Source organism: Trichosurus vulpecula, chromosome 5 (genome assembly GCF_011100635.1).
Source record: "Trichosurus vulpecula isolate mTriVul1 chromosome 5, mTriVul1.pri, whole genome shotgun sequence".
Classification (NCBI taxonomy): Eukaryota; Metazoa; Chordata; class Mammalia; order Diprotodontia; family Phalangeridae; genus Trichosurus; species Trichosurus vulpecula.
This window is the reverse complement of record NC_050577.1, coordinates 41516724-41537611: the sequence shown is the minus strand read 5'-3', so window position 1 is coordinate 41537611 and position 20888 is coordinate 41516724. Positions and strand designations below refer to the sequence as shown.

The following is a 20888-nucleotide window of genomic DNA, read 5'->3' as shown; positions in this document are numbered from 1 at the left end:
TAAGAATAAAATTTAATAAGGACAAATGCATTCAGATATTAAAAATCCAAATTCACCAGTACAAAATAGAGGAAGCTTGACTGAATGGCAATTTATCTGAGCACATTGTGGGCATTAGCATCAGATAACTATTAAAGGAATAAATGCTGTACAGGACAACAGAAGTCATAGCTTCTCTATACTTTTCGCTGATCCAACCACATCTGCAGTGTTGTTTCAGTTCTAGGTACCACATTTTAGGAAGGATATTGGTAAGTGAAAGAGTGTCCAGGAGGACGACCAGAATGATCAGGGACCTTGAGATCATGAAGGTTCAAGGGAAGGTCCCAGGCATGTCCAGACTGGAGAAGAAAGCATGTAATGGGGACATCGGAGGTCAGAACTAGGAGCAATGGTGAATGTTGTTTCAAGGTAAGTAAGAAACTTCCAACATCAGGAAAAACTGGCTATCCCAAAGTGGAATGAGAAACCTCACATGGTAGCAACCTTCCCCTTCCTGGGGAGAGAGGGATGCCTTCCAGCAAAAACTGACTAGTTTAGAAGCTTCTTGTTCAGGTGCATGTGGGGCTAGGAGGTATGCCTGGCTCTGGAAACAGAGGACTTGGGTTCAAGTACCACCTCTTTCTGCCAGCATGACCATAAGCAAGTTTAACTAAACATCCCGGGCCAGTTTCTTCATCTGTTAAATTTGGGGAGTCCAGACCTGTGATCTTAGGATCCATTTCCAAATAGAAAAATGAAAAAAAATTTAATTGTTCAAAAATCACTAAAAATCAGAAATATGACCTCTGAGTTATCACCTCATTCATCCATTTATGAAGATGGTAAAAGATGGACAACTTCAAAGTTGGAGGGGTTGTCAAAAGACAGGTATGCTAGCTCCCCTCTGGAGCTGTGTATTGGTCCAACCAATTCTGGGAAACAATTGGCAATTGTGGGAAAAATAACCAAAGTTTTATACCCTCTGCTCCATTCAGGAACCCCATATTTAAGTTTATAAAAGGAATCATACATACCAAAATATTCATAGCAGCACTATTTGTAATAAGAAAATGCTAAAAATAAACAGACCCAAGCATCAGGGAAATGATGGAAGAAGTGAACTTGTTCACCTGTTTTCAAGAGGAAGGTACTGTGGTGGTGTGGTGTGTGTGGGATGATAGGGAGGGAATTTTGGGGAAATGACTAATTTCATCAAAACATAAGGTAATGGGCAAACACCTGCCCTGGAGTGAGGAGGACCTGAATTCAAATCTGGCCTCAGACACTTGACACTTACTAGCTGTGTGACCCTGAGCAAGTCACTTAACCCCAACTGCTTCACCAAAAAAAAGGTACCAATTAAAAAAAAACTAAAGTTCTCAGGCTTTTCTAGAGAATTGTAACTCAAATTCCTTTAGTGTTGGTATAAATGTTATAGTGCCTATTCAATACATACACCCTTTCTAAAATTGAAGGAAAACTTGAATGTAAGAAAACCACTGAATTAATAAAACTAGGAGTTGGTTTTATGAAAAAAAATAGATAAACCATTGGCTAACATTATTTCAAAAAGAGAGGATAAACCAAGTCACTAGTATCAAAAATTAAGAGTGAATATACCACTAACGAAGATGAAATCAAAACCATTATAAGGAGTTGGTTTGCTCAATTAATAAATTTAACAATTTAAGTGAAATGGAAAATACAAGATATAAGCCACCTTTGTTAACATAAGAAGAAACAGAATACCTAAATAAACCTATTTTAGAAAGAGAAATTGAATATGCCATAAATGAGCTTCCTAAGAAAAAAGCATCAGGACCAAATGGATTTACAAGTCATTTAAAGATCAACTAATTCCAATTATTAAATAAATAATGTGGAAGAGTCAAAGGAGTCCTACCAAACTCTTTTTATGAGAAAAATATGGTACTGATATATAAACCAGGAAGAGCAAAACCAGAAAATCATAGACCAACCTCTCTAATAAATGTGGATGCAAAAATCTTCAACAAAATACTGGCTAGGTGACTACAACACTATATCACAAAGATAACATATTATGACCAAGTGGGATTCATACCAGAGACTCAGGGATGGTTTAACACGAGGAAAATTGTTAACATAATTGATCCTATCAAAAATCATGATTATATCAATAGATGCAGAAAAAGATTTTGACAAAATACAACACTCATTCCTCATAAAAACACTTGAAAAAATAGGTATAAATGGATTTTTCCTTAAAATGATAAGAAACATCTACCTCAAGCCATAAGCAATCATTATTTGTAATGGGGATAAATTAGAACCCTTCCCAATAAGATCAGGAGTCAAACAAGAATGCCCATTATCACCAATATTATTCAATATTGTATTAGAAATGCTAGCAATAGCAATAAGAGAAAAAAAGAAATTCATGGAATCAGAATGTAATAAAACTATCCCTTTTGCTGATGGTATGATGACATCCTTGGAAAATTCTAGAGATTCAACTAAAAAATTAGCTGAAACAATAATTTTAGTAAAGTAATCACATAAAATAAATTCATATAAATCATCAGCATTTCTATATATCACCAACAAAACCCTGCAAGAAGAGATAGTAAGAAATAACTTTTTAAAATAATTGTAGACAGTATAAAACACTTGGAAATGTATCTGCCAAGACAAATCCAGAAACTACATGAACATAATTATGAAACACTTTTTATACAAATAAAAATCAGATTGAAATAATTGGAGAAATACTAATTATTCATGAGTGGGCAGAGCCAATATAATAAAAATGACAATGCTACCTAATTACTTATTCAATGCCATCCCAATTAAGTTACCAAAAAATTAATGAAGTAGAAAAAAATAAATTGATTTGGAAGAACAAAAGGTCAAGCATATCAAAGGAATTCATGAAAAACGATAAAAGAAGGAGCTTTAGTGGTACCAGATCTTAAACTCTATCATACTATATCATAAGGCAGTGATTATCAAAACTACTACTGGCTAAGAAATAGAACGGTAAAGCAATGGAATACAGTAGACATACAGTATACAGTAGTAAATGATTATTGTAACCTTGTGTTGACAAATGTAAAGACTTCAGCTTTTGGGAAAATTATTCATTATTTGTAAAAATTGTTGGGAAAACTGGAAAGCAATGTGGCAGAAACTGGGCATAGACCAATATCTTACACCATTTACCAAGATAAAATTAAAATAGATACTTGACCTAGATATAAAGGGAGATATGAGACAATTAGAAGAGCATGGAACATATTACCTATCAGACTTATGGATAGGAGAATTTATGAATAAACAAGAGATAGAGAGTACTGTGAGGTGTAAATTAGATAATTTTGATTACACTGAATTAAAAAGGTTTTGTACAAATAAAACCAATGTAGCCAAGATTAGAAGGAAAGCAGAAGATGGGGGGAGGGGCGGGGGCAGATTTTATAGATGGTTTCTCAGATGACAGTCTCAAATCTCAAATATATAGGGAACACTGTCAAATTTATAAGTCATCCAATTGATAAACAGTTAAAGGATATGAACGAGCAGTTTTTGGAAGATCAAAGCTATATATAATCATATGGAAAAAATGCTCTAAATCATTGATTAGAGATGCAAATTAAAACAACTTTGCGGTATCATTTTTTTTTTGTTCTTTGCGGTATCATCTTACAACTATCAGATAAGGTTAAAATGAAAGAAAGGTAAAGTGACAAATGTTGGAGGGGATGTGGAAAAAGTGGGACATTGCTGATGGAATTGTGAACTGATCTAACCATTTTGGAAAGCAATCTGGAATTATGCCTGAAGAGTTATAAAACTGGGTATCTATCCCCTTCGACCCAGCAATACTACTATTGGGTCTGTTTCTTAAGGAGATAAGAAAAGAAGGAAAAGAACTTGTGTGTTCTAAAATATAGCTACTCTCTTTGAGGTGGCAAGAAAATGGAAACTGAGGGGATGCTCATCAATTAGAAAATGGCTGAACAAATTGTGGTATATGATTGTGATGGAAAACTACTGTGCTATAAGAAATGAGGTGATTGATTTTAGAAAAACATGGAAAGACTTGCATGAAGAGTGAAATGAGCAGAGCCAAGAGAACACTGGATCCAGTAACAGCAATACTGTTCAAAGAACAACTGTGAATGACTAAGCTATTTTTGGTAATATAAATACTCACATTCAACTACAAAGGACCTTTGAAGGAATATGCTATCCACCTCTAGAGAAAGAACTGATAAAGAGATGTACAGTATGGTTTTACACACACACACACACACACACACAGAGATCTGTGTCTAATGATGGCTTTCTCTAGTGCAAGGTGGGAAGAGAGAAAGGGAAAAAAATACAGAGCAGAGAACAAAAGAAAACTCAGAAGGAAGCACAAAAGAGCAGGGTAGTTTTGAAAATGATATGCAGTATTTTATTACATAGTTAAAAAAAAAGTAAACAGTGTGAAATGGAGATTCATGGTTTCATATGGAATACTCCTTTTGTGTTATACTGTGTACAACACGTGGCTTTTTTTTTGTCTTTCTGTATTTAAGTTCAAAATGGATAAAAATTTTTTAAAAAAAAGAAAACTCATTTTAATATTTTGATTTCATTTCAAGTCTAATACCGACTGCTATGCCACTCTTCCTGATACAAAGAAGTCCAGCCTGGGTGAGAGAGACACTCTGCCCAGAGAACTGGCTGCCTTCTCCTTTATTTCAAACTAAAGTCCAGGGCATCTGAATGAGCTAGAAAAACTACACCTGAGTTGGAATTTAAAGCACCAGAATTCCATGTCAGGGATAACCCATTATAACCTAGCATTTGTTTTCCAGAAGTACTGTACTATTGTGTGGATGTGTACATTAAATCTATATTTCTTATTATTAAATATGTATTTTGTATGTGCATGTTATATGTATTACTTATGGACATACATATATGAAATCTATATTTCACATATATGAAAAAGCTGGGAAGGAACACAAATTAGGGGAAGTGCTTAAACTTTATTTCCTGCAATTTGGTGGAGCAATGATTAAAATTGATATTAGAGAGAGATACAAGGTTTAGTATTTAATATTTAAATGGTTTTGATTTTGATTATTTCAAATTTTATTCCATATTGTTTGTATCTGTTCATTGTGAGCTTCTAATTTTAAAAAATATATATAAATGCACATTTATAATAAATTGGAAAAAGTCAGTTTCAATTCTTAGGTTGTTTTGTTTAGCTCCTCCATTGACACTTCTAATCAAAACGTTTGAATAAAGTGTAATTATACTTTTTTTTTTAAATTTACAGAAACTTTGTGCAAAAGGCATTGAGAGGTGGTATGGTAAAGTCAGGAAGGCTTGCTTTTATAAAACACACAACAGCAGCATGACTATTAACAAATCTTCACCTCTCAGTCTCCACAGCTAAGACTGAGTTACAGACCAGCTGCTAATCTTCAATGGTGAAAGAAAGCTTCCACATTGAGAAATTCATCCAGTAATGAAATCACAAGTTCACACAAAAAGCAGTAAGAGTAATACAGCACATAAAAAGTCTATATTAAACAATGTTAACCAATTATTTTTCTACCATCAGAGCACATGTATCAGATCAGAGTTCATATTTTAAAAACAAGTAAGTAAAACCTTACAATGTCAGGGCAGTAATTTCCAAGGAAATAAACATTTCACAGAGATTACTCGATTCTCACAATATTCCTGTGAATTAAAGGAGACCATCTGCAATACGGTGAAGTTCAGAAATGAAGTCCCCCAAAAACACAGCTAGTGTCCCAGTCTTCTTCCCTTTACTATTATATGATGACAAGCACCAATACAGCCTCAAAACATCAAGAGATAAACAGTCATGATGTTAGATAAGAGGTTTATCTTTCTGCTGAGGTTTTAAAGCTTTTTGTACTTTATATGTGACATGTCCCTAATCAGTAAATTATGAGAATTTTATTTCACTAGAGAAAGTTCAGATATGGATATGTTCTTCAAAGCAAAAAAAAAAAAGTTCAAAATATTACTTTCATTAGAGTATTAGAAGGAAAGCTGTATTTACATTTTAAAAACATGATTTAAACAGTAAAGGCAACAACAATATAGAAAAGTATATTAATAAATAATAACTATAAAATTTGTTTTAAAAAAAAACACACATTTCTTTCAACCAGACTATTTCATCATTGGTCTGTTTCATCTATGTCTGATTACACCATTGAAAACAGACATTTGTGAACAAGACTGTTGTAATGAGTAAAAACAGCATATTTCCAGTTGAGCATCCCTCTCGGTACAATCACAATGAAAGGTTTTTTGTCTCTAAGCTGTGCAAGACTGAAACTTCTATATTCAGCTCCTCTGGGAGTGACTGGGATCCTTTAAGATAACTAAATCACAATGCCCAACTAAAAAGCTAATTTAACACAGGCGCTAGACAGATTATCCAATGTTTCTTTTCCCTGGTACGTAGGAAATAAAAGTAAAATGTTAAGGGTGAAAAATATTTAGAAAGCTGTTAAATGCATGTTTAATCAGAATAAGCAATCATCTTGAAAGAGCTCCTCCAGGATATGACAAAATCTTAGCTAGTATACAGTTTAACTTTTTAGTGATTCATGTCCCATCAGACAGAGCATTAGTTAAACACTGATTTCTCTCCAACTCTCCTTGTAGCTTCCGTGAGAATCACCAACATGGTTTATACTGACTGTTGTCTTTATTTCAACATCATATAGTAATAGTTTTAAATTTTACAAAATCTATTTCCGATTTCAACATTTTAGGTCATATGCTATCCAGGTACAACAGAGACAACCCCTTAAATTTAACTGCAACTGGCCTCCCAATCCTAATGTAGTATGGGTTTCTGCACACAGTTTATCTGATTCCACAGCTTCTGTTATAGAGGGTGACATTTATTTATCCTGACGTTCTTATAAAGTCTTATTATCTCAGTGGCTAGATCTGAAAAAATGTCACAGCCTCTTACAGTTCCTTCTTCACTGTCTGAGGACTCTTCAGGTGAATAAAAGAAATCAAATCATGGTACTCTTAATTTCAAAGAGGAAGACTTAATACCAATAAAGACTACATATCAAATGATGCCACCTTACACTTTACTAGCAATGCAGAAATTCTGAACTCTTTAAAGTTTATTTCTTCAGTTTCTCCAGAAAGTAGAAGGTGAAACAAGACTACATGTTCTTCATCTTGGCCATAAGTTCTTCCAAACTTTCCCCAGAATCTTCCACTGACTCCCCCCCAGGCAGGGCATCTTCTGCCTGTTACCAAATGGAAAAAAAAAAAAAAACTAAATGAAGACAGATGGTGCATCTCTTTCTGGAACACATGACCAAAAGTTCTCAACTCAAATTATATAAACCCCAATGATTAAAAATACACCCTCTTTTAAAAGAGACCAAAAAAACCAAGTTCCACTACTGTCCCATCAATCTTCTGAATTAGAAAATCCAGAAATGTTAAACAGTTCACTAGTTAAAACGTCAATACTAAACAAAAATGATCACATATTTTAATAAGTCATCAGATAATACTTGATATATTACAAAGGAAATATAAACAATTGTTTTCTCAAAATCAATAAACCTGAAAATACACTACATATAGAACAAAACCATTTAAACCAGTACTAACAACTCCTACCTCACAATGAATGTAGCCAAAAAAAAAAAGTCTTTAAGACAGGGTAGTGTTAGGGAGATTTATTTTTAGTATGAAAGATTACTAGAAAGCAAAAAAATTTCTTTTGACTAATAAAAGTTTTACATGCTTGTAGATTTTTAAATTTTTTTTTATTTTTTTCACTTTTATTTTCAGTTCCAAATTCCCTCCCTTCCTCAACCCTCTCAGAAGGCAAGAAATACCATCCCCATTATATGTATGAAGTTATGCAAAACATTTCCACATTCTGCTTGTTGATGTGACCTTATTTCCTAAACCATGCTCATTTTTGAGAAGTACCTTTTTTGGAACTGTGTATGCTACTGTAATTCCCTCAGGCAAGTCAGGAACAGGACCAGAAGCATCTCTGAGCTCCTCTTCTGAAATCTCAGATACTAACTCAATACCTGGAGAATGATATTTAATGCTTATTTCTGAGTAGCTTGGAAAAGCAAGGATTACTTTAGCAATCATAAAATCTTAAAAGGGCAATGCAAGATTCCTTGTGACGGATAGGGCTGGGTTTTTACTGCTACTACTCAATTGCTGATTGAACACCTACCCCAATCATTGTCTTCATGAAGTATTTCTTCTTCTTCTTGTTGTTGTTCAATCTCTTGTTTGGGTAGAGCTGCAACTTTTTTCTGCAGAAATTAAATATCAATGTTTCTTAGATTACTAGTCATTACGAACTCTAGAACTAAAGGGTTTTAAATTGTTAGAGAAACTGATTAGCTTACATAGGCTTAACCTTAGAAAAGATTTTTTAAAAGCCACTAAAGCACATTTAACAAGAACACACCATAAATGTAATTAACTTCATTTGATTTTTTAAAAATTGCTTTCATTCAACAGCAAACTCTTCTTTTCTCCCAAGATTCCAAACCTAAATAAGCCCTTGGCTAAGTTTTCAGCATTCATTTTTTCCTATGAATAAATGCCCCTTCAATAATCCTCTGGAACAAGAGCTTACTTTATATTCTTCCTGTTGCTTCCTGCAGTTTCTGTCATCACACTGAGGATTTGGCTTCATGGACATGGTGGGAAAGAAATCTTGCATTGCATTATAACCCAGGTAAAAACTCACGGTACCAAAATTTAACAGAAACCTAGTTTTTGGAAGAAAACAGCTTGGTTAAAAAAGTATAAGCATGCATATACATACACACATACAAATTGGACTGAGTTCATAGGACCATAAATCTAGAGCTAAAGCCTCACTCAGAGGCTGTCTAATTTAATCCCCTCATTTCATAAATGAAGAAACTGAGTCTCAAGGAGGGTAAGAGGTCTCATAACAAAATTTATAACAATGAGTTTAAAACATGAACATTTTTATTCTTATATATTAAAGCATATTATTAATTAAAGCTTTCATAGAGGAAATATATTTATTCACATTAGTGTATTAGCATGATGCAATAGCAATTTTAAAAAATTATACACAAGGAGGTTTTTCTATACTTTAAAAAGATCTGTGCCTTAAGTTAGTCATGAAAAATTTCCCCTACCAGGGAAAAGAGGCACCCTCTCTGTACCTCTCAGTCCTAGAGGACCATAGTTTAGGACACAGTTTAGGACAGAGAAAAGAGTCCTGTCTAATAGTTATATGCTATCATATTCATAGTAGCTTTTAAATGTATATAAAATATAAAATACTTAGGTAAAGAGAATAACTAGCAGGCCTAAGGGAGGGAAAAGCCACAAATGTTGAATGGCCTCTGACTCGAGGAAGGAGACTAGGAGCAGACACAACTCAAAAACAATGTAGCCCAGAAGTGGGTATACTCTGTTTCTTGAAGGAGGGCATGTGCCATGTTCAGATCAGTGTCTTCTTCAGTGGGAGCCAGGCACAATCCTTTTTAAAAAGCAACATGAGGGAATTTGGAAGGGAAACCTCGACAATGAAACAGTCTCCTTGGCAGCATCCCTTTCCAGTGTGACCTAGCATGTTAAAGTAAGTTAACAACTAAATGCTTAATGCCTAAAGAAAGAAGTGGGTGTGGCATTAAGCTTTGAGGTTCATCTAAAATTAGGAAACAACAGAAGGCAGGGACTCTTTAGCAGAGTAAAGTCCCAAAAGTGTGTAATGAGACCTTTAAGGGCCTAAGTAGACAAAGACTTTCTAATGCCAAACTACCAGAAGCTGCAGGGCCCTTTAAACATTAAAGTCCCTTCAGGAAAACGAATTGTTTAAATTCTCCAGAGGGCTCTGAATGTTTACTACTTTAAGCATCTTTTTTTGATATATCTGAATCAGAAGCTACTAAACATTATTTTATGCTTTTCTTGATCATTCAGGGTCATGTTATGAAGACTGGCTATTCTATAGTCCTACTGAGGCCTGCTCAAAGGCCCCAGGTGCTGTTCTGGATCACAGCATAGGGATGGCATTTGTTACTGTTTTTTCTGGCCTGCTTCCTTGGAGTCAGTTATTAGTAGCAGCACACTGGTTACTGCAGATCTTCCACTCAGTTTGTACTTCTAATTTATTGTGGGCTGGGAGTCATGAAAACCACTACCTATAATAATGTGTAAAATAAAGAACAGAGAAGCTCACAACAAGGGCAGAAGAATCTGATCAGGAATAAAGCACATCTGCTTTATGAACTCTGAGCTGCAGATGCTGCTCAGAAACTTTGATGGCTTACTTCTTGGGCCTTGGCTATGTTCTGGTGCAGAAAGTAAAGGTCTTACCGTAATTAATAGTTGGGTTTTTTTTTAAACAATTTTTATTTAAGAAAAATTGGGACACGTGGTCACACTTAAAGAAGCAAAATCAGTGTTCCATCAAGACCCCAATGTCCATAAGCTACCCTAAACTAGAGACTTAAGAAGAAAACCAATCTTTAGATGATTTTTCTATCCAGTTTAATTTTTCATAGATAATACTTATAAACTTTTATACTACATATACACAGAACAATTCAGACATTTTTTCTAGCACTCACTTTAACACATTTTGTACAAGAATTCCAGCAACCACTCCCATAGTAGTGGGAAGACTAGCTGCACAAACTCCTTCTCTTTTTAGTGTCTTTTCATCAATATTTGCAGCAACTACCAGTGGAGGAGCACACTTCAAGGAAAAGAAAAAAAAAAGGTAAGATTATTTTAAAAGAATAAGTAAAAAAGATGCCCAAATAGATATACATGAAATTAGAATTGTATTTTCTCTCCCATCTCTTTACTTTTAATTTAACATTTTAAAAATTCTAGAACCTAAAAACAGACATCAAACAGCAGTACATACCGCAAAACAAGCAGACTCCCCAGGAATGATAAGTTGTATGTGCCCTGAGACTGCATTTTCACTGACCCCGGATTCCATCCATGTTTGCCCAAGTTCGTTACAAGCCTAAGCAGAATGAAGTCACAGCTGTGAATAAAAGGCTAGAATTTACCACATATGCTGTTTTCATGAAAAATGAGGATCTCTATACACAGGCCATATACATACATAATTTAAAATTAAATCGATTTGTAAAAAGTTATTATTTGGATTGATTACTATATTTAGTCTTTCCTCTCTATCAAAAATATTACTATAGAGCACAATATGGTTTATGGAATTATCAACACTTCTGAAATTACTGGTACATGTAAAAATCTCTAAAAGAATCCTAGCAGCAATTAAGAAAATGATAATGTGGGGCAGCAAGGTGGCCCAGTGAGTAAAGCACCGGCCCTAGGGTCAGGAGCCTCAGACACCTGACACACTTACTAGGTGTGTGACCTTGGGCAAGTCATTTAATCCCAATTGCCCCGCCTTCTCCCTCCAAAAAAAAGAAAAAAAAAAGTAAAAAAGGAAAGCAAAAGGAAAAAAGGAAAATTATAAGTACTTTAATAAAGGAAAAAAATACTCTAATAATTCAATAGGAAATGGTTCATGATATTGAGAAACACCATCTTCTTAGCAACTTATACATTTTAAGATGTCAAGAAAATTCAAATACTCACAGATAAGTACTACCATAAAACAGCTCTATCAAAATATATATATATATATATATATATCTTAAAAATAATACATCTGAAATATATTTGAAAGGAAAAGCAAGTTGTGCATAGATTTGTAGTTTCGTGTACAATCATCTTTTTATTACACTGTTATGGAAATGCTTGTTTTATTGCATACACTAAAAATAATACATCTGAGAGGTATGTATATGAGCGCACATTTGCACACGTGCATGCACATACATACATAAACATATACACTCTCTGAAACAAGGGGTCTTCAACTGGATTGATTATTTTTGCTTGAGTTACTAAGTACTATTGAGAATGTGCTATATATAGCAAAAAGCTAGAAAAATATCATGGATATGGGTGTTTGAAAAAATTTCAAAAATAGATTATCTAAGAAAAAAGTTTAGAGATAAAAGAATTTTAGAACACTTCAGAGTTAGGGCTCATACAAAATCATTTATTACTAGGATAGGAATTAAGACATATCAACAGAAAACATACCAAATGCATGCATTATCACGTCCTAGATGGACTATTAAAGTACTCACTGTATTAATAGCCATTCGAGCTTCAAAGTTGTCCACACAGCTCAGAACTAGGTCAACAGGTTTCCCACTTTCCATGCCACCATTACTAATCAAAAGAAAAAAATAAGAAAAAATTATTTTAGCTGGATACAGAATGCAACAGTCTAATAGATAGTAAGAATACATAGAAGGCATTTGCAATTTCTTAAGCAGAGACATGATTCATATTTCATTAAGTTGAAGGTAATAAAATATTAAATCTTCTAACATGTTGCTAATTTGACTTCTTTCATGGGAATCTAGCTATATAGTTTCCAAATGACCTTTTCTCAATCCTTACCCTTCTAGACATTTCTGTAGCATCTGACACTGTCCATCACCTCTTCCCATGCACTCTAACCTCTAGGTCTTTCTGAAATTGCTTTCCCTGTTCTTCTATGTGTCCACCCACTCTTTTCCATCTCCTCTGCTGGTTCTTCATCCATGCTACATCAACTATTCAAGGGTATCCCTGAAGGGTCTGTCCTGTCCCCTTCTCTTTTTACTCTATGCCACAGGTAGAGTATGTATGTACCTAGCTATATACTGCACAGTAGCCCACAACACTCCTAACTAGACCCAAATCAGATTAAACTATAACTCAGAAATATTTTTTTAAAAATCAATAAAACACAACATAAATAATTGTAATTTGTGGTTTTCTTACTCAATACACAGCCCATAGGGATACATTTCCATGCGGGTCTGACTCCAGTGTTTTAGATTACATCACCCAGGGATCTCATCTATTCCTATGGTTCAATCATCATCTCTATGGATCTATATATTCAGCCCTGGTCTCTTTCCTGAGCTACGTGTGAGTTTCCAATTTCCTCTTAAACTGGAGGTCCCACTGGCATCTCAAAGTCAACATACCCGAAACAGAACTCATTGTCTATCCCTTACTCCCCAAGCACTGCCTCCCCTTCTCAACTTCTATGTTACTGTCAAGGGCAGCACCCAGATCTACAAACTCAGTGTCACCCCCAACACCTAATCTATAGCCAGATCTTGTTTCTACCTTCCTGACACCTCTCCTAGGTCTCTCCTCCCCTCCTATAGCCACAACCCTCGTTCATGCCATCATCACCTTAAGACTCAACTCCTGAAATGGCTTTCTCCCTGGTCTGTCTCAGATCTCTCCTTCTCCTCTACTCCACCCTCCTCTCAGGTGCCAAAGTGATTTTTCCAAGGCACAGGTCTGACCACCAACCTCCAGTCAGAGAACTCCAGTGGCTTCCTATTCCCCCAGGATCAAATATAAACTCCTGTTTGGCACTGAAAGGTTTTTATAACCCAGCCCCTTCCAACCCCATCAGGCTTTAGACCTGATTCCCCTCCATGCACTCTAATCCAGCCACACCGGCTGACTTGCGATTCCCCTAACATAACACTCCATCTCCCACCTCCAGGCCTTTGCAGTAGCTGTCTCCACCCCCTCCCCAATAAGAATATTTTCTTATTTCTAATAAGCATATTTTACCTTATTCTATCCATGAAATGTTGAAAGTTGTCCACTGTGGTGATATTGTAATTATAAACTTCAAAATTAACATCAGGATTAATATTCCTTACAGAGAGAAAAAGAAAATAATGACAATAAAACTCGTTGGTAGGGGTAGAGAAAAAAATAAAAATTAAAAGAAAAAGGAGAAAAGAGTTGGAAAAGCTCCAGAATATTTTGTACTAATTCAGAATTGGAAGTGTTTACTTATAGTCATTTTAAAAAGAAGAATCAATCTTGCTATTCTTTTTCTCTCCCATCTCAGGTAGTGTTTAAAGTACCAAATACAACAGTGAAAAATAAGACCTTGTAAAAGTTTAAAAAAACCATTTCACTAAAACTGGGATCAACGCATATGGCAGAAACGCCCCCTCCCTCTGCAGACTGAAAGGCAATGCTAATTCACTGAAATTCAGCAAGCATTTAATGGGTATCCACTGAACCTGGTAAGCAGCACCTACAGGAGGGTTCTACCTGCTGACTATGAATCAAACCTACAGTTTTAAGTAAAACATTAGAGTTCCACCCAGACATCAAGCAAAGTTTTTATACAAGACACGGTAAGATGTCACCTAATAACGAATACTTAATTTCTATTTTACTAACCGTAAAGTATGCTCTGCTGCTTGAACTTTGCTTAATCCTGCCTGATGGGGCTGGAAGAAAAGTCTGTTCATGTTGGCCAGTTCCACTTTGTCATAATCAAATAGTAATAGCTACAGATAATAAAAAATATTTTTAATGAATAAACACCTCATTAGAAATTCATGTGTACCAAAGTCATTCATAGGGTTACAAATAAACCAAGTTTCAACAGATGTAAACAATATAAATGATTACTCATTCTTATTTTATGCAAGAAATTGTAGGTATGAGAAAAACAAAATTAATTCTTAATCTAACATTTCAAACCCAAATAACAGTACTAAAAAGATAAATCAAGAAACACAAAGAAAATCAGTTCAAAAGTCATTCAAATTTCCATAAGAATTTTCAATGGGACTTTGTCACAAGCAGAGTCAATTTTATACTGGAAGAATTTTCTATTTTGTGCATCACTTAGTCTCCTCAGAAAGTAAGGACATAATGACCTACTTCTAAAAAAGCTCTACCTTATTTAGAGGATACGTCATCCCCATGTCATTATGCATAAATAAAAGTTACCATACATTTTCACAATTAGCTACCTAAATCTTTAAGAGTTAGGTCAAGTTCTTTTTCTTTGATGTAAAACACTGTACAAAATCAATCAGCTGTGGTGAAGTCTTTAGCTATAAGATGAAAACATGCACTATAATTTAAACTGAAATACACTTGCAGTGTATGTATGCGTGTGTGCACACACACACATATTGCCCATGTCGTGACTGAAAAAAAAAAGAATTCTAAACTATAACTAAGATGTTAACCAATACAAAATGTGTGTGTGTGTGTGTGTGTGTGTGTGTGTGTGTGTGAGTGTGTGTGTGATTGTGTAGGAGATATATCAAAAAAACTTGAAAAAACAAAAGGTGCAAACAAAGCATATTTTAAAACCAATAATGTGTATTTTAGAAAACTAGATCAACCTATCAACCTAATTTGAGGAAAAGGAATTCTTCTCCCCACCTTTTTCAGAGAACCTAACAATGTTTAGATATTAGAATAACAAATTATAATTAAAAAAAAAAAGGAACCCAGTTCCAAACCAGAACATCATCACTATCAGATTCAAGAATAAGGAAAGGCAAAAGCCTGGAGCAGAATTCACAGGGAGCAGAAGATTTCTAACTGAATTCTGAGACCCTGCTATGAATCTCTCATTCTACAGATATTATGTGACCATAAATTTAGATTTGGAAGGAACTTCAAAGGTCAAACCCTACATTTTACAGATGAAGAAAATGAGATCCAGAAGGGGTTAAGTATGTTTGCCCCAGGTTACACAGGAAGAAAGGCAGAAAGTCAGGATTTGAATCCACATCCTCTGACTCTAAACCTCATACTTTCAGTCGAAAAGGTTTGTTACTTAGCCATTTGTTCATCTATTGTAACAGTTTACAAATAGCTTTTCCACAGTTCCTATCCCAAAGAATTAGTAAATGCTTCACACTGGTCCTTATACTTCCCAAATAAGAACTTAAGAAACCCACCTTCATCATTAGAGGATAGTTAGACAGATAGGTATCAATTGTTCAATATAGAAGGTGAAGTCATTGCATTAATAAAATTTACTTTAAGACATTGAGGAAGCCTCAATTTCAATGGTATTATAACTCTCTCCATTAATAGATCACAACTCTTCATTATTTCAGGAGGCCAAATGGTCAAAAATATTAGTCCTTGGTGGCAAATCTTGTGATGATGATATTCCACCACACTAAAACAAGGAAGCAGACAGCACTCCACTAGCCCAGCTTCTGAAAACACAGGCTCACTTCACACCACAATTAAACACTAGACTAGTACTTAAATAACATACGTCTATTTCAATAGCTTCAATTTATTTCAAATATGGGGGTGGTACATGTATGCATGCGTGTGTGTGTGTGTGTGTGCATGTGCGTGTGCGTGTGTGTAATATAACACTGACAGCACCTGTGTTTTTCCAGGAGTAAGTGGTTCATCATGTGATAGTTAGAAAAGCATCGTTTACCTTACCAATGCCACATCTTGTTAGCATTTCAGCAGTTACACTACCAACTCCGCCAACACCTACTACTGCTACAGCAAAGGTGCGGATTTTCTGTGAAAAGTACATTGAAAACAATCTAATCAGTATACTTCTTGAAAATGGCCAGAAATAATTTTTGGGTTGAAATCTTCAAAAATGTCAAATAAACATCATACCTCATAATCCTTCACAATTCCCATTCGTTTCAATGCCATCAGGCGACTTAAAAGCAAGAGAAAAAATTATTTTTAAAAATCATCAAAAACATTTTAAGCTTAGATCTGTTGTACAGTACTGAGTGCTAGACACAACAAACTAATAAAATTGCAGGCTAGTCTTAATGGTGACAGATGAACAGCCTGAGTGCTGCTCTGGTGCCCAGAAAACATTTAAAAACAACAAAAACACAAAGCGGGGATGTGGGTACCATGGGAAAAGTGTTGGCTGTGGAATCAGAAGACCTGAGGTCAATTCTGAACTTTATTAGCGTGACCTGAGGCAAGTCAATAAACACCTCATCTCTCAAACTAGGGGGTTGGACAAGATGACCTCTTGAGCTCCCTTCCAGCTCTACTAAGGCAAGGGTGGGGAACCTGTGGCCTCAAGGCCACATATGGTATTCTAGGTCCTCAAGTGCTACCCTTTGACCTCAGATTCAAAGGGCTATACTTGAGGACCTAGAGGTCCACATGTTCCCCACCCCTGCTAAAGATTTAAAGAATGGATAATGTGATGATCAGACAACGGGATGCCTCCACTGAGAAGATCAAGTAGAAGGTTTTCAGATCTGCTTTTTGCCCTCTTAAGGCCAAGAGTAAGCTACAAGTGCTGAATGTCTAGGTACAATAAGACAAACATGAATTTCATTACTCCTCTTCTGTTTAACTTTTTTATCAAAGTTTTTAACATTTAGTAAGATGACCAAAATTAGACTTCAGAGTTTGGCCGACTCTCTTCAGTCGCACCTCCGGCTCTCATCCATTTTCTCTTTTACAATTCATAAAGTCATTTCAGTACACAGTACACTCAAAGGAAAATCCACTCTTGTATTTTTTGCTAATTGTTTCATTGATCTTCTTTCCCAATCCAGATTCTAAAGTTCTTGAGAGGTCCTACCTGTCATAGCTTTCTTGTACTCTTTACACACATGGTACACTGATCCTTACAAAGGTCTAATTGTACAGAGAAGTCCTGGAGAGTAGCCTGAGGGGCATACAAGTTGACTCATTTGCCAGCATCAACGGAAGAGGCAGAGGCAAGACTTGAACCTGGCTTTCCTTTCTGTCTTTAAGGCACTAAGAAGTCAGCATGTAAGGGACTTGAACAACCAGGTCTTCCTGATTTATAAGTAGAACAGAAATTTTAAGAAGCAGTCAGATTTGTGTTCTGAACTTTTCAGTGACAAAAGCATTGCTAAAATAAAAATGTTATTTTCTTTATACAGAAAGGAACAAAGATTACAGTAATGGGAAACAGAAAACTCAAAAGTTGTCATTTAAAGAGGGGAGGTTTCATTCTTGGAAGACAAACTTTCCTCTGAGAAAAATGTAAAAAACTAAAGATTCATTTGAATGCAAATCGTTTTTTATTAAAGAAGCCTGTTACTGGGCTCTAATCTCAAAAGCTACCTTGAATAATTCTGGAAAGCATGGGCTCTGTCTTATCTTTCTATTTCCTAGGCCCAGAGGATAGTACAAATAGTAGGTCATTAATAAATGGGTTGTTGATAAGTGCAACATCTTTACTGTATAGCAGTGAAAAAGAGAGGTTCACTGAGATGAAGGAACTGGCCAAAGGTCCCATGGAAATAAGTAGTAGGACCAGTATCCAGAGGGGTTTCCATTGCCCAAAGTCACACTAAGTAAATAAATAAAGACTCTTCACTCCTTTTTCTTCCTTCCAAAGGCCCTAAGAACAGCACTGGACTCCAAAAAATACTTTAAACAACCACACTAGATCAATATACTGTTGGGAGTGGGGGAACCCTAAGATCTTTTCTATTCTGCCTATTGGAGAAGTGCTGCTCAGGCTTTCACCCATGCTATTAGTTCATCTTAGAAACGATGGAGCGTTCTCACATAGAGTCTGAGGCTGGACTAGGAAGAGAAGTAGTGATTGCAGATCAACGTTCCTGGGCAATGGCAAGGCGTAGATAAGATCGGAGAAGGGGAGGTAAGATGTCTTAGGTGGCAGGATTAATTCCAATTCCGTTAGAAATGAACAGCCAAAGAGGGAAATGTTTTCCACGACTCCATCTGTATATAACGGGTACAATACTGATTGCCTTCTCAATGGGTACGGAAGGGGGTGGAGGGAGGAAAAGAATTTGAAACTCAAAATTTTAACAAAATAAATGTTAAAAATGAATTAACGAATTAATTGTTTTTAACGAACAGACCCACTCGGGGCTGAAGACCCTGCGAACCCTCCTTGGGGAGCCGGGTCCTCAGCCTGTTCAGCCGGATCCTGCGGGACGCGGCCCTTTAAAGATCCTGAGTCGGGGCGGGAGGCAGCGGGGGAAAGGGGGAAGCTCACCCAGACGGCCTTAGGGCCGATCCAAGTTGCGCATTTTGGGTTTGACAACAGAGTAGTGACCCCGTTCCTGCCGCGCGCCAGCTGGGACCAGGCCGGGCCGCGCTCACCTGTACGGGTTGGAATCCACCACCTCCGGGCTCATCTTGTCGATGCGGACCCGGCCTCCGCCGCCACCGCCCACGTCGCCCCCGGCGCTACCCCCCGGGGCCCTCCGGCTCCGCTCTTGCGCCAGCTCCTGCTCCAGCTCCTGGACCCGCCGCCGCAGCCGCTCCGCCGTCTCGGCCGAGGAGGAAGCCATGTCCGGGGCCTGGGCCTCGGCGGCCCCTCGCCCAGACCTCCGCCTCCCCCGCCGCCGCCGCCGCCCCACGCTGCTGCTCCGCGAGCAAGGCCCGCGCCGAGGACACGAGTGCCGAGCTGGGGAGCGCCCACCCTGCTCCGGACCGACACGTCACCTCGGCTCCCCAGGACCGCTTCCGGTGTGCTACAGTCATTGCCTTCCCTCGTCCACGCTTCCTTCCTGCCCCCCACGCCGCCACCTCTCCCGGCGCGCAGAGTTGGCAGGGACGGAACCGTCTGTCCTCAGCGCCTGCGTTCCCGGAGGGTCCTTTTGCGAGGGACCAATAGGCTTTCCGGTTTCCAGTGTATTAAGTTTGAAAGGAGGGATGGTGAGGCTTCTTTCGTCTCAATCAAGTAGCTGTCCTTTCTTTAAAAGAGCGGGTCTCGTAATCCGGGACGAGAGGAAAGCCGAGGCTGCCCTTAAGCTGATAACCACAGGTCAAGAGCGGCGGCGCCGCCGTTGCTAGGCAACCGTGATGCGAGCCAATCGCTGCGTCCTGTGCGGAAGTGATCAGAGGACCGGCCCAGAATCCCGCGCAGCCCCGCCCCTGGGGGCCGCGTCCTGGGCCTCACTCGTTTCAGGCTCAGCCCCGCCCCCATGGGCAGCGTCCTGTCGCACGTGGTGAGGATGGAATGGCCCCGCCCCCGGCCCCCCACGTCCCCGGCTCCGCCGTCCCACGCCCCCCGCCACGCCCCGAGCAGCCCTCCGACCTGCGAACTTTGGAGTCACTCTCTTGGTCCTCCGCCCCGTGTTGTTCAGTTGGCGGCAGCAGCGGCAGCTGGACATGACGCCCGAAGAGTTTAGCGAGCCCGACACGGCCGAAGTCCTGCCCCGGCACAGGTTTGACCAGAGGTCCCTGGAGGACTACCTGAGCAAGCACTTGTCCGGCTTCCAAGCCGAGCCCACGAGGGCCCTGACGGTCTTCCAGTACAGGTAACAGAGGAGGCGGGGGGCGCAGCGGCCGCGAGCGGGGATTCCTTCGCCCTCCGCCCAGCTATCCCTGGGCACACCCCGAGCGATGCCTCTCTTCTGCGGGAAGCGAAATGAGGGCTTAGCTCAAACTAGATGAAGAACAATCTCTCCCCAGGAAGTCCATTCTAACAGCCTCTAAAATGGGGGTTCTGAAGCCCAGGTCCTCGGACCCCCTCTGTGGATAGATTTCAGGGGTCCTGTGGACTTAGATGGGGAAAAGTTACATCTTTATTTCAATCTAATTGGTTTCTTTTGTAATCCTGTGTGTTGTATTTTATGCATTTAAAAGCATTTAAAGAAGGGGTCCATAGGTTTCACCAGACTGCCTAGGTGATCTGTGACCAAAAAAAAATGTTAAGGCCCCAGCTCTAGAATTTCCAGCAAGTTCAGAGACGTAGTGGGCATTCTTTTTATATTTTCCCTGCATCTCTACCTTGTCAAAGTCTTTACCCTCTGGAGTGTCTTCTGTTGGCATGTATCTCCCCCAAAATCTGAACACAATTGTAGTAATAGTACTGTGTCACGTACATAATAAGTACTCTGTGCTTAGCATAAGATAATGCTAATGTTAATAAAGATGTATTAATCCGGAGTCACATCTCCCTCTGAATATTCAACAGGGTCAGAATGCCCCAGGCTTGGATAGAAACCATGTTATGTAGATAAATA

General features: G+C 37.9%; 2 protein-coding genes across 2 annotated transcripts in view; one reads left to right on the top strand and one right to left on the bottom strand.

Moving 5' to 3' along the window:
• Positions 1–4983: 4983 nt before the first annotated feature.
• On the bottom strand, positions 4984–19363 carry UBA5 (ubiquitin like modifier activating enzyme 5). Its single transcript, XM_036760010.1, has 12 exons — positions 19018–19363; positions 16552–16597; positions 16358–16447; positions 14329–14438; positions 13702–13788; positions 12201–12285; positions 10934–11038; positions 10632–10759; positions 8654–8789; positions 8243–8324; positions 7981–8087; positions 4984–7280 (listed from the first exon to the last, which is right to left on the bottom strand). Exons 1-12 carry the CDS (start codon positions 19206–19208, stop codon positions 7194–7196), a joined length of 1254 nt encoding a protein of 417 aa, XP_036615905.1. The 5' UTR covers positions 19209–19363; the 3' UTR covers positions 4984–7193.
• A 608-nt stretch (positions 19364–19971) lies between these two features.
• The window catches only part of ACAD11 (acyl-CoA dehydrogenase family member 11), a 91020-nt gene continuing 90103 nt past the window's right edge, over positions 19972–20888 (top strand). Inside the window, exon 1 of the mRNA XM_036759942.1 lies at positions 19972–20180. Coding sequence (XP_036615837.1) covers positions 20032–20180 — 149 coding nt within the window. The 5' untranslated portion in view covers positions 19972–20031. The remainder of the gene's footprint in view (positions 20181–20888) is intronic.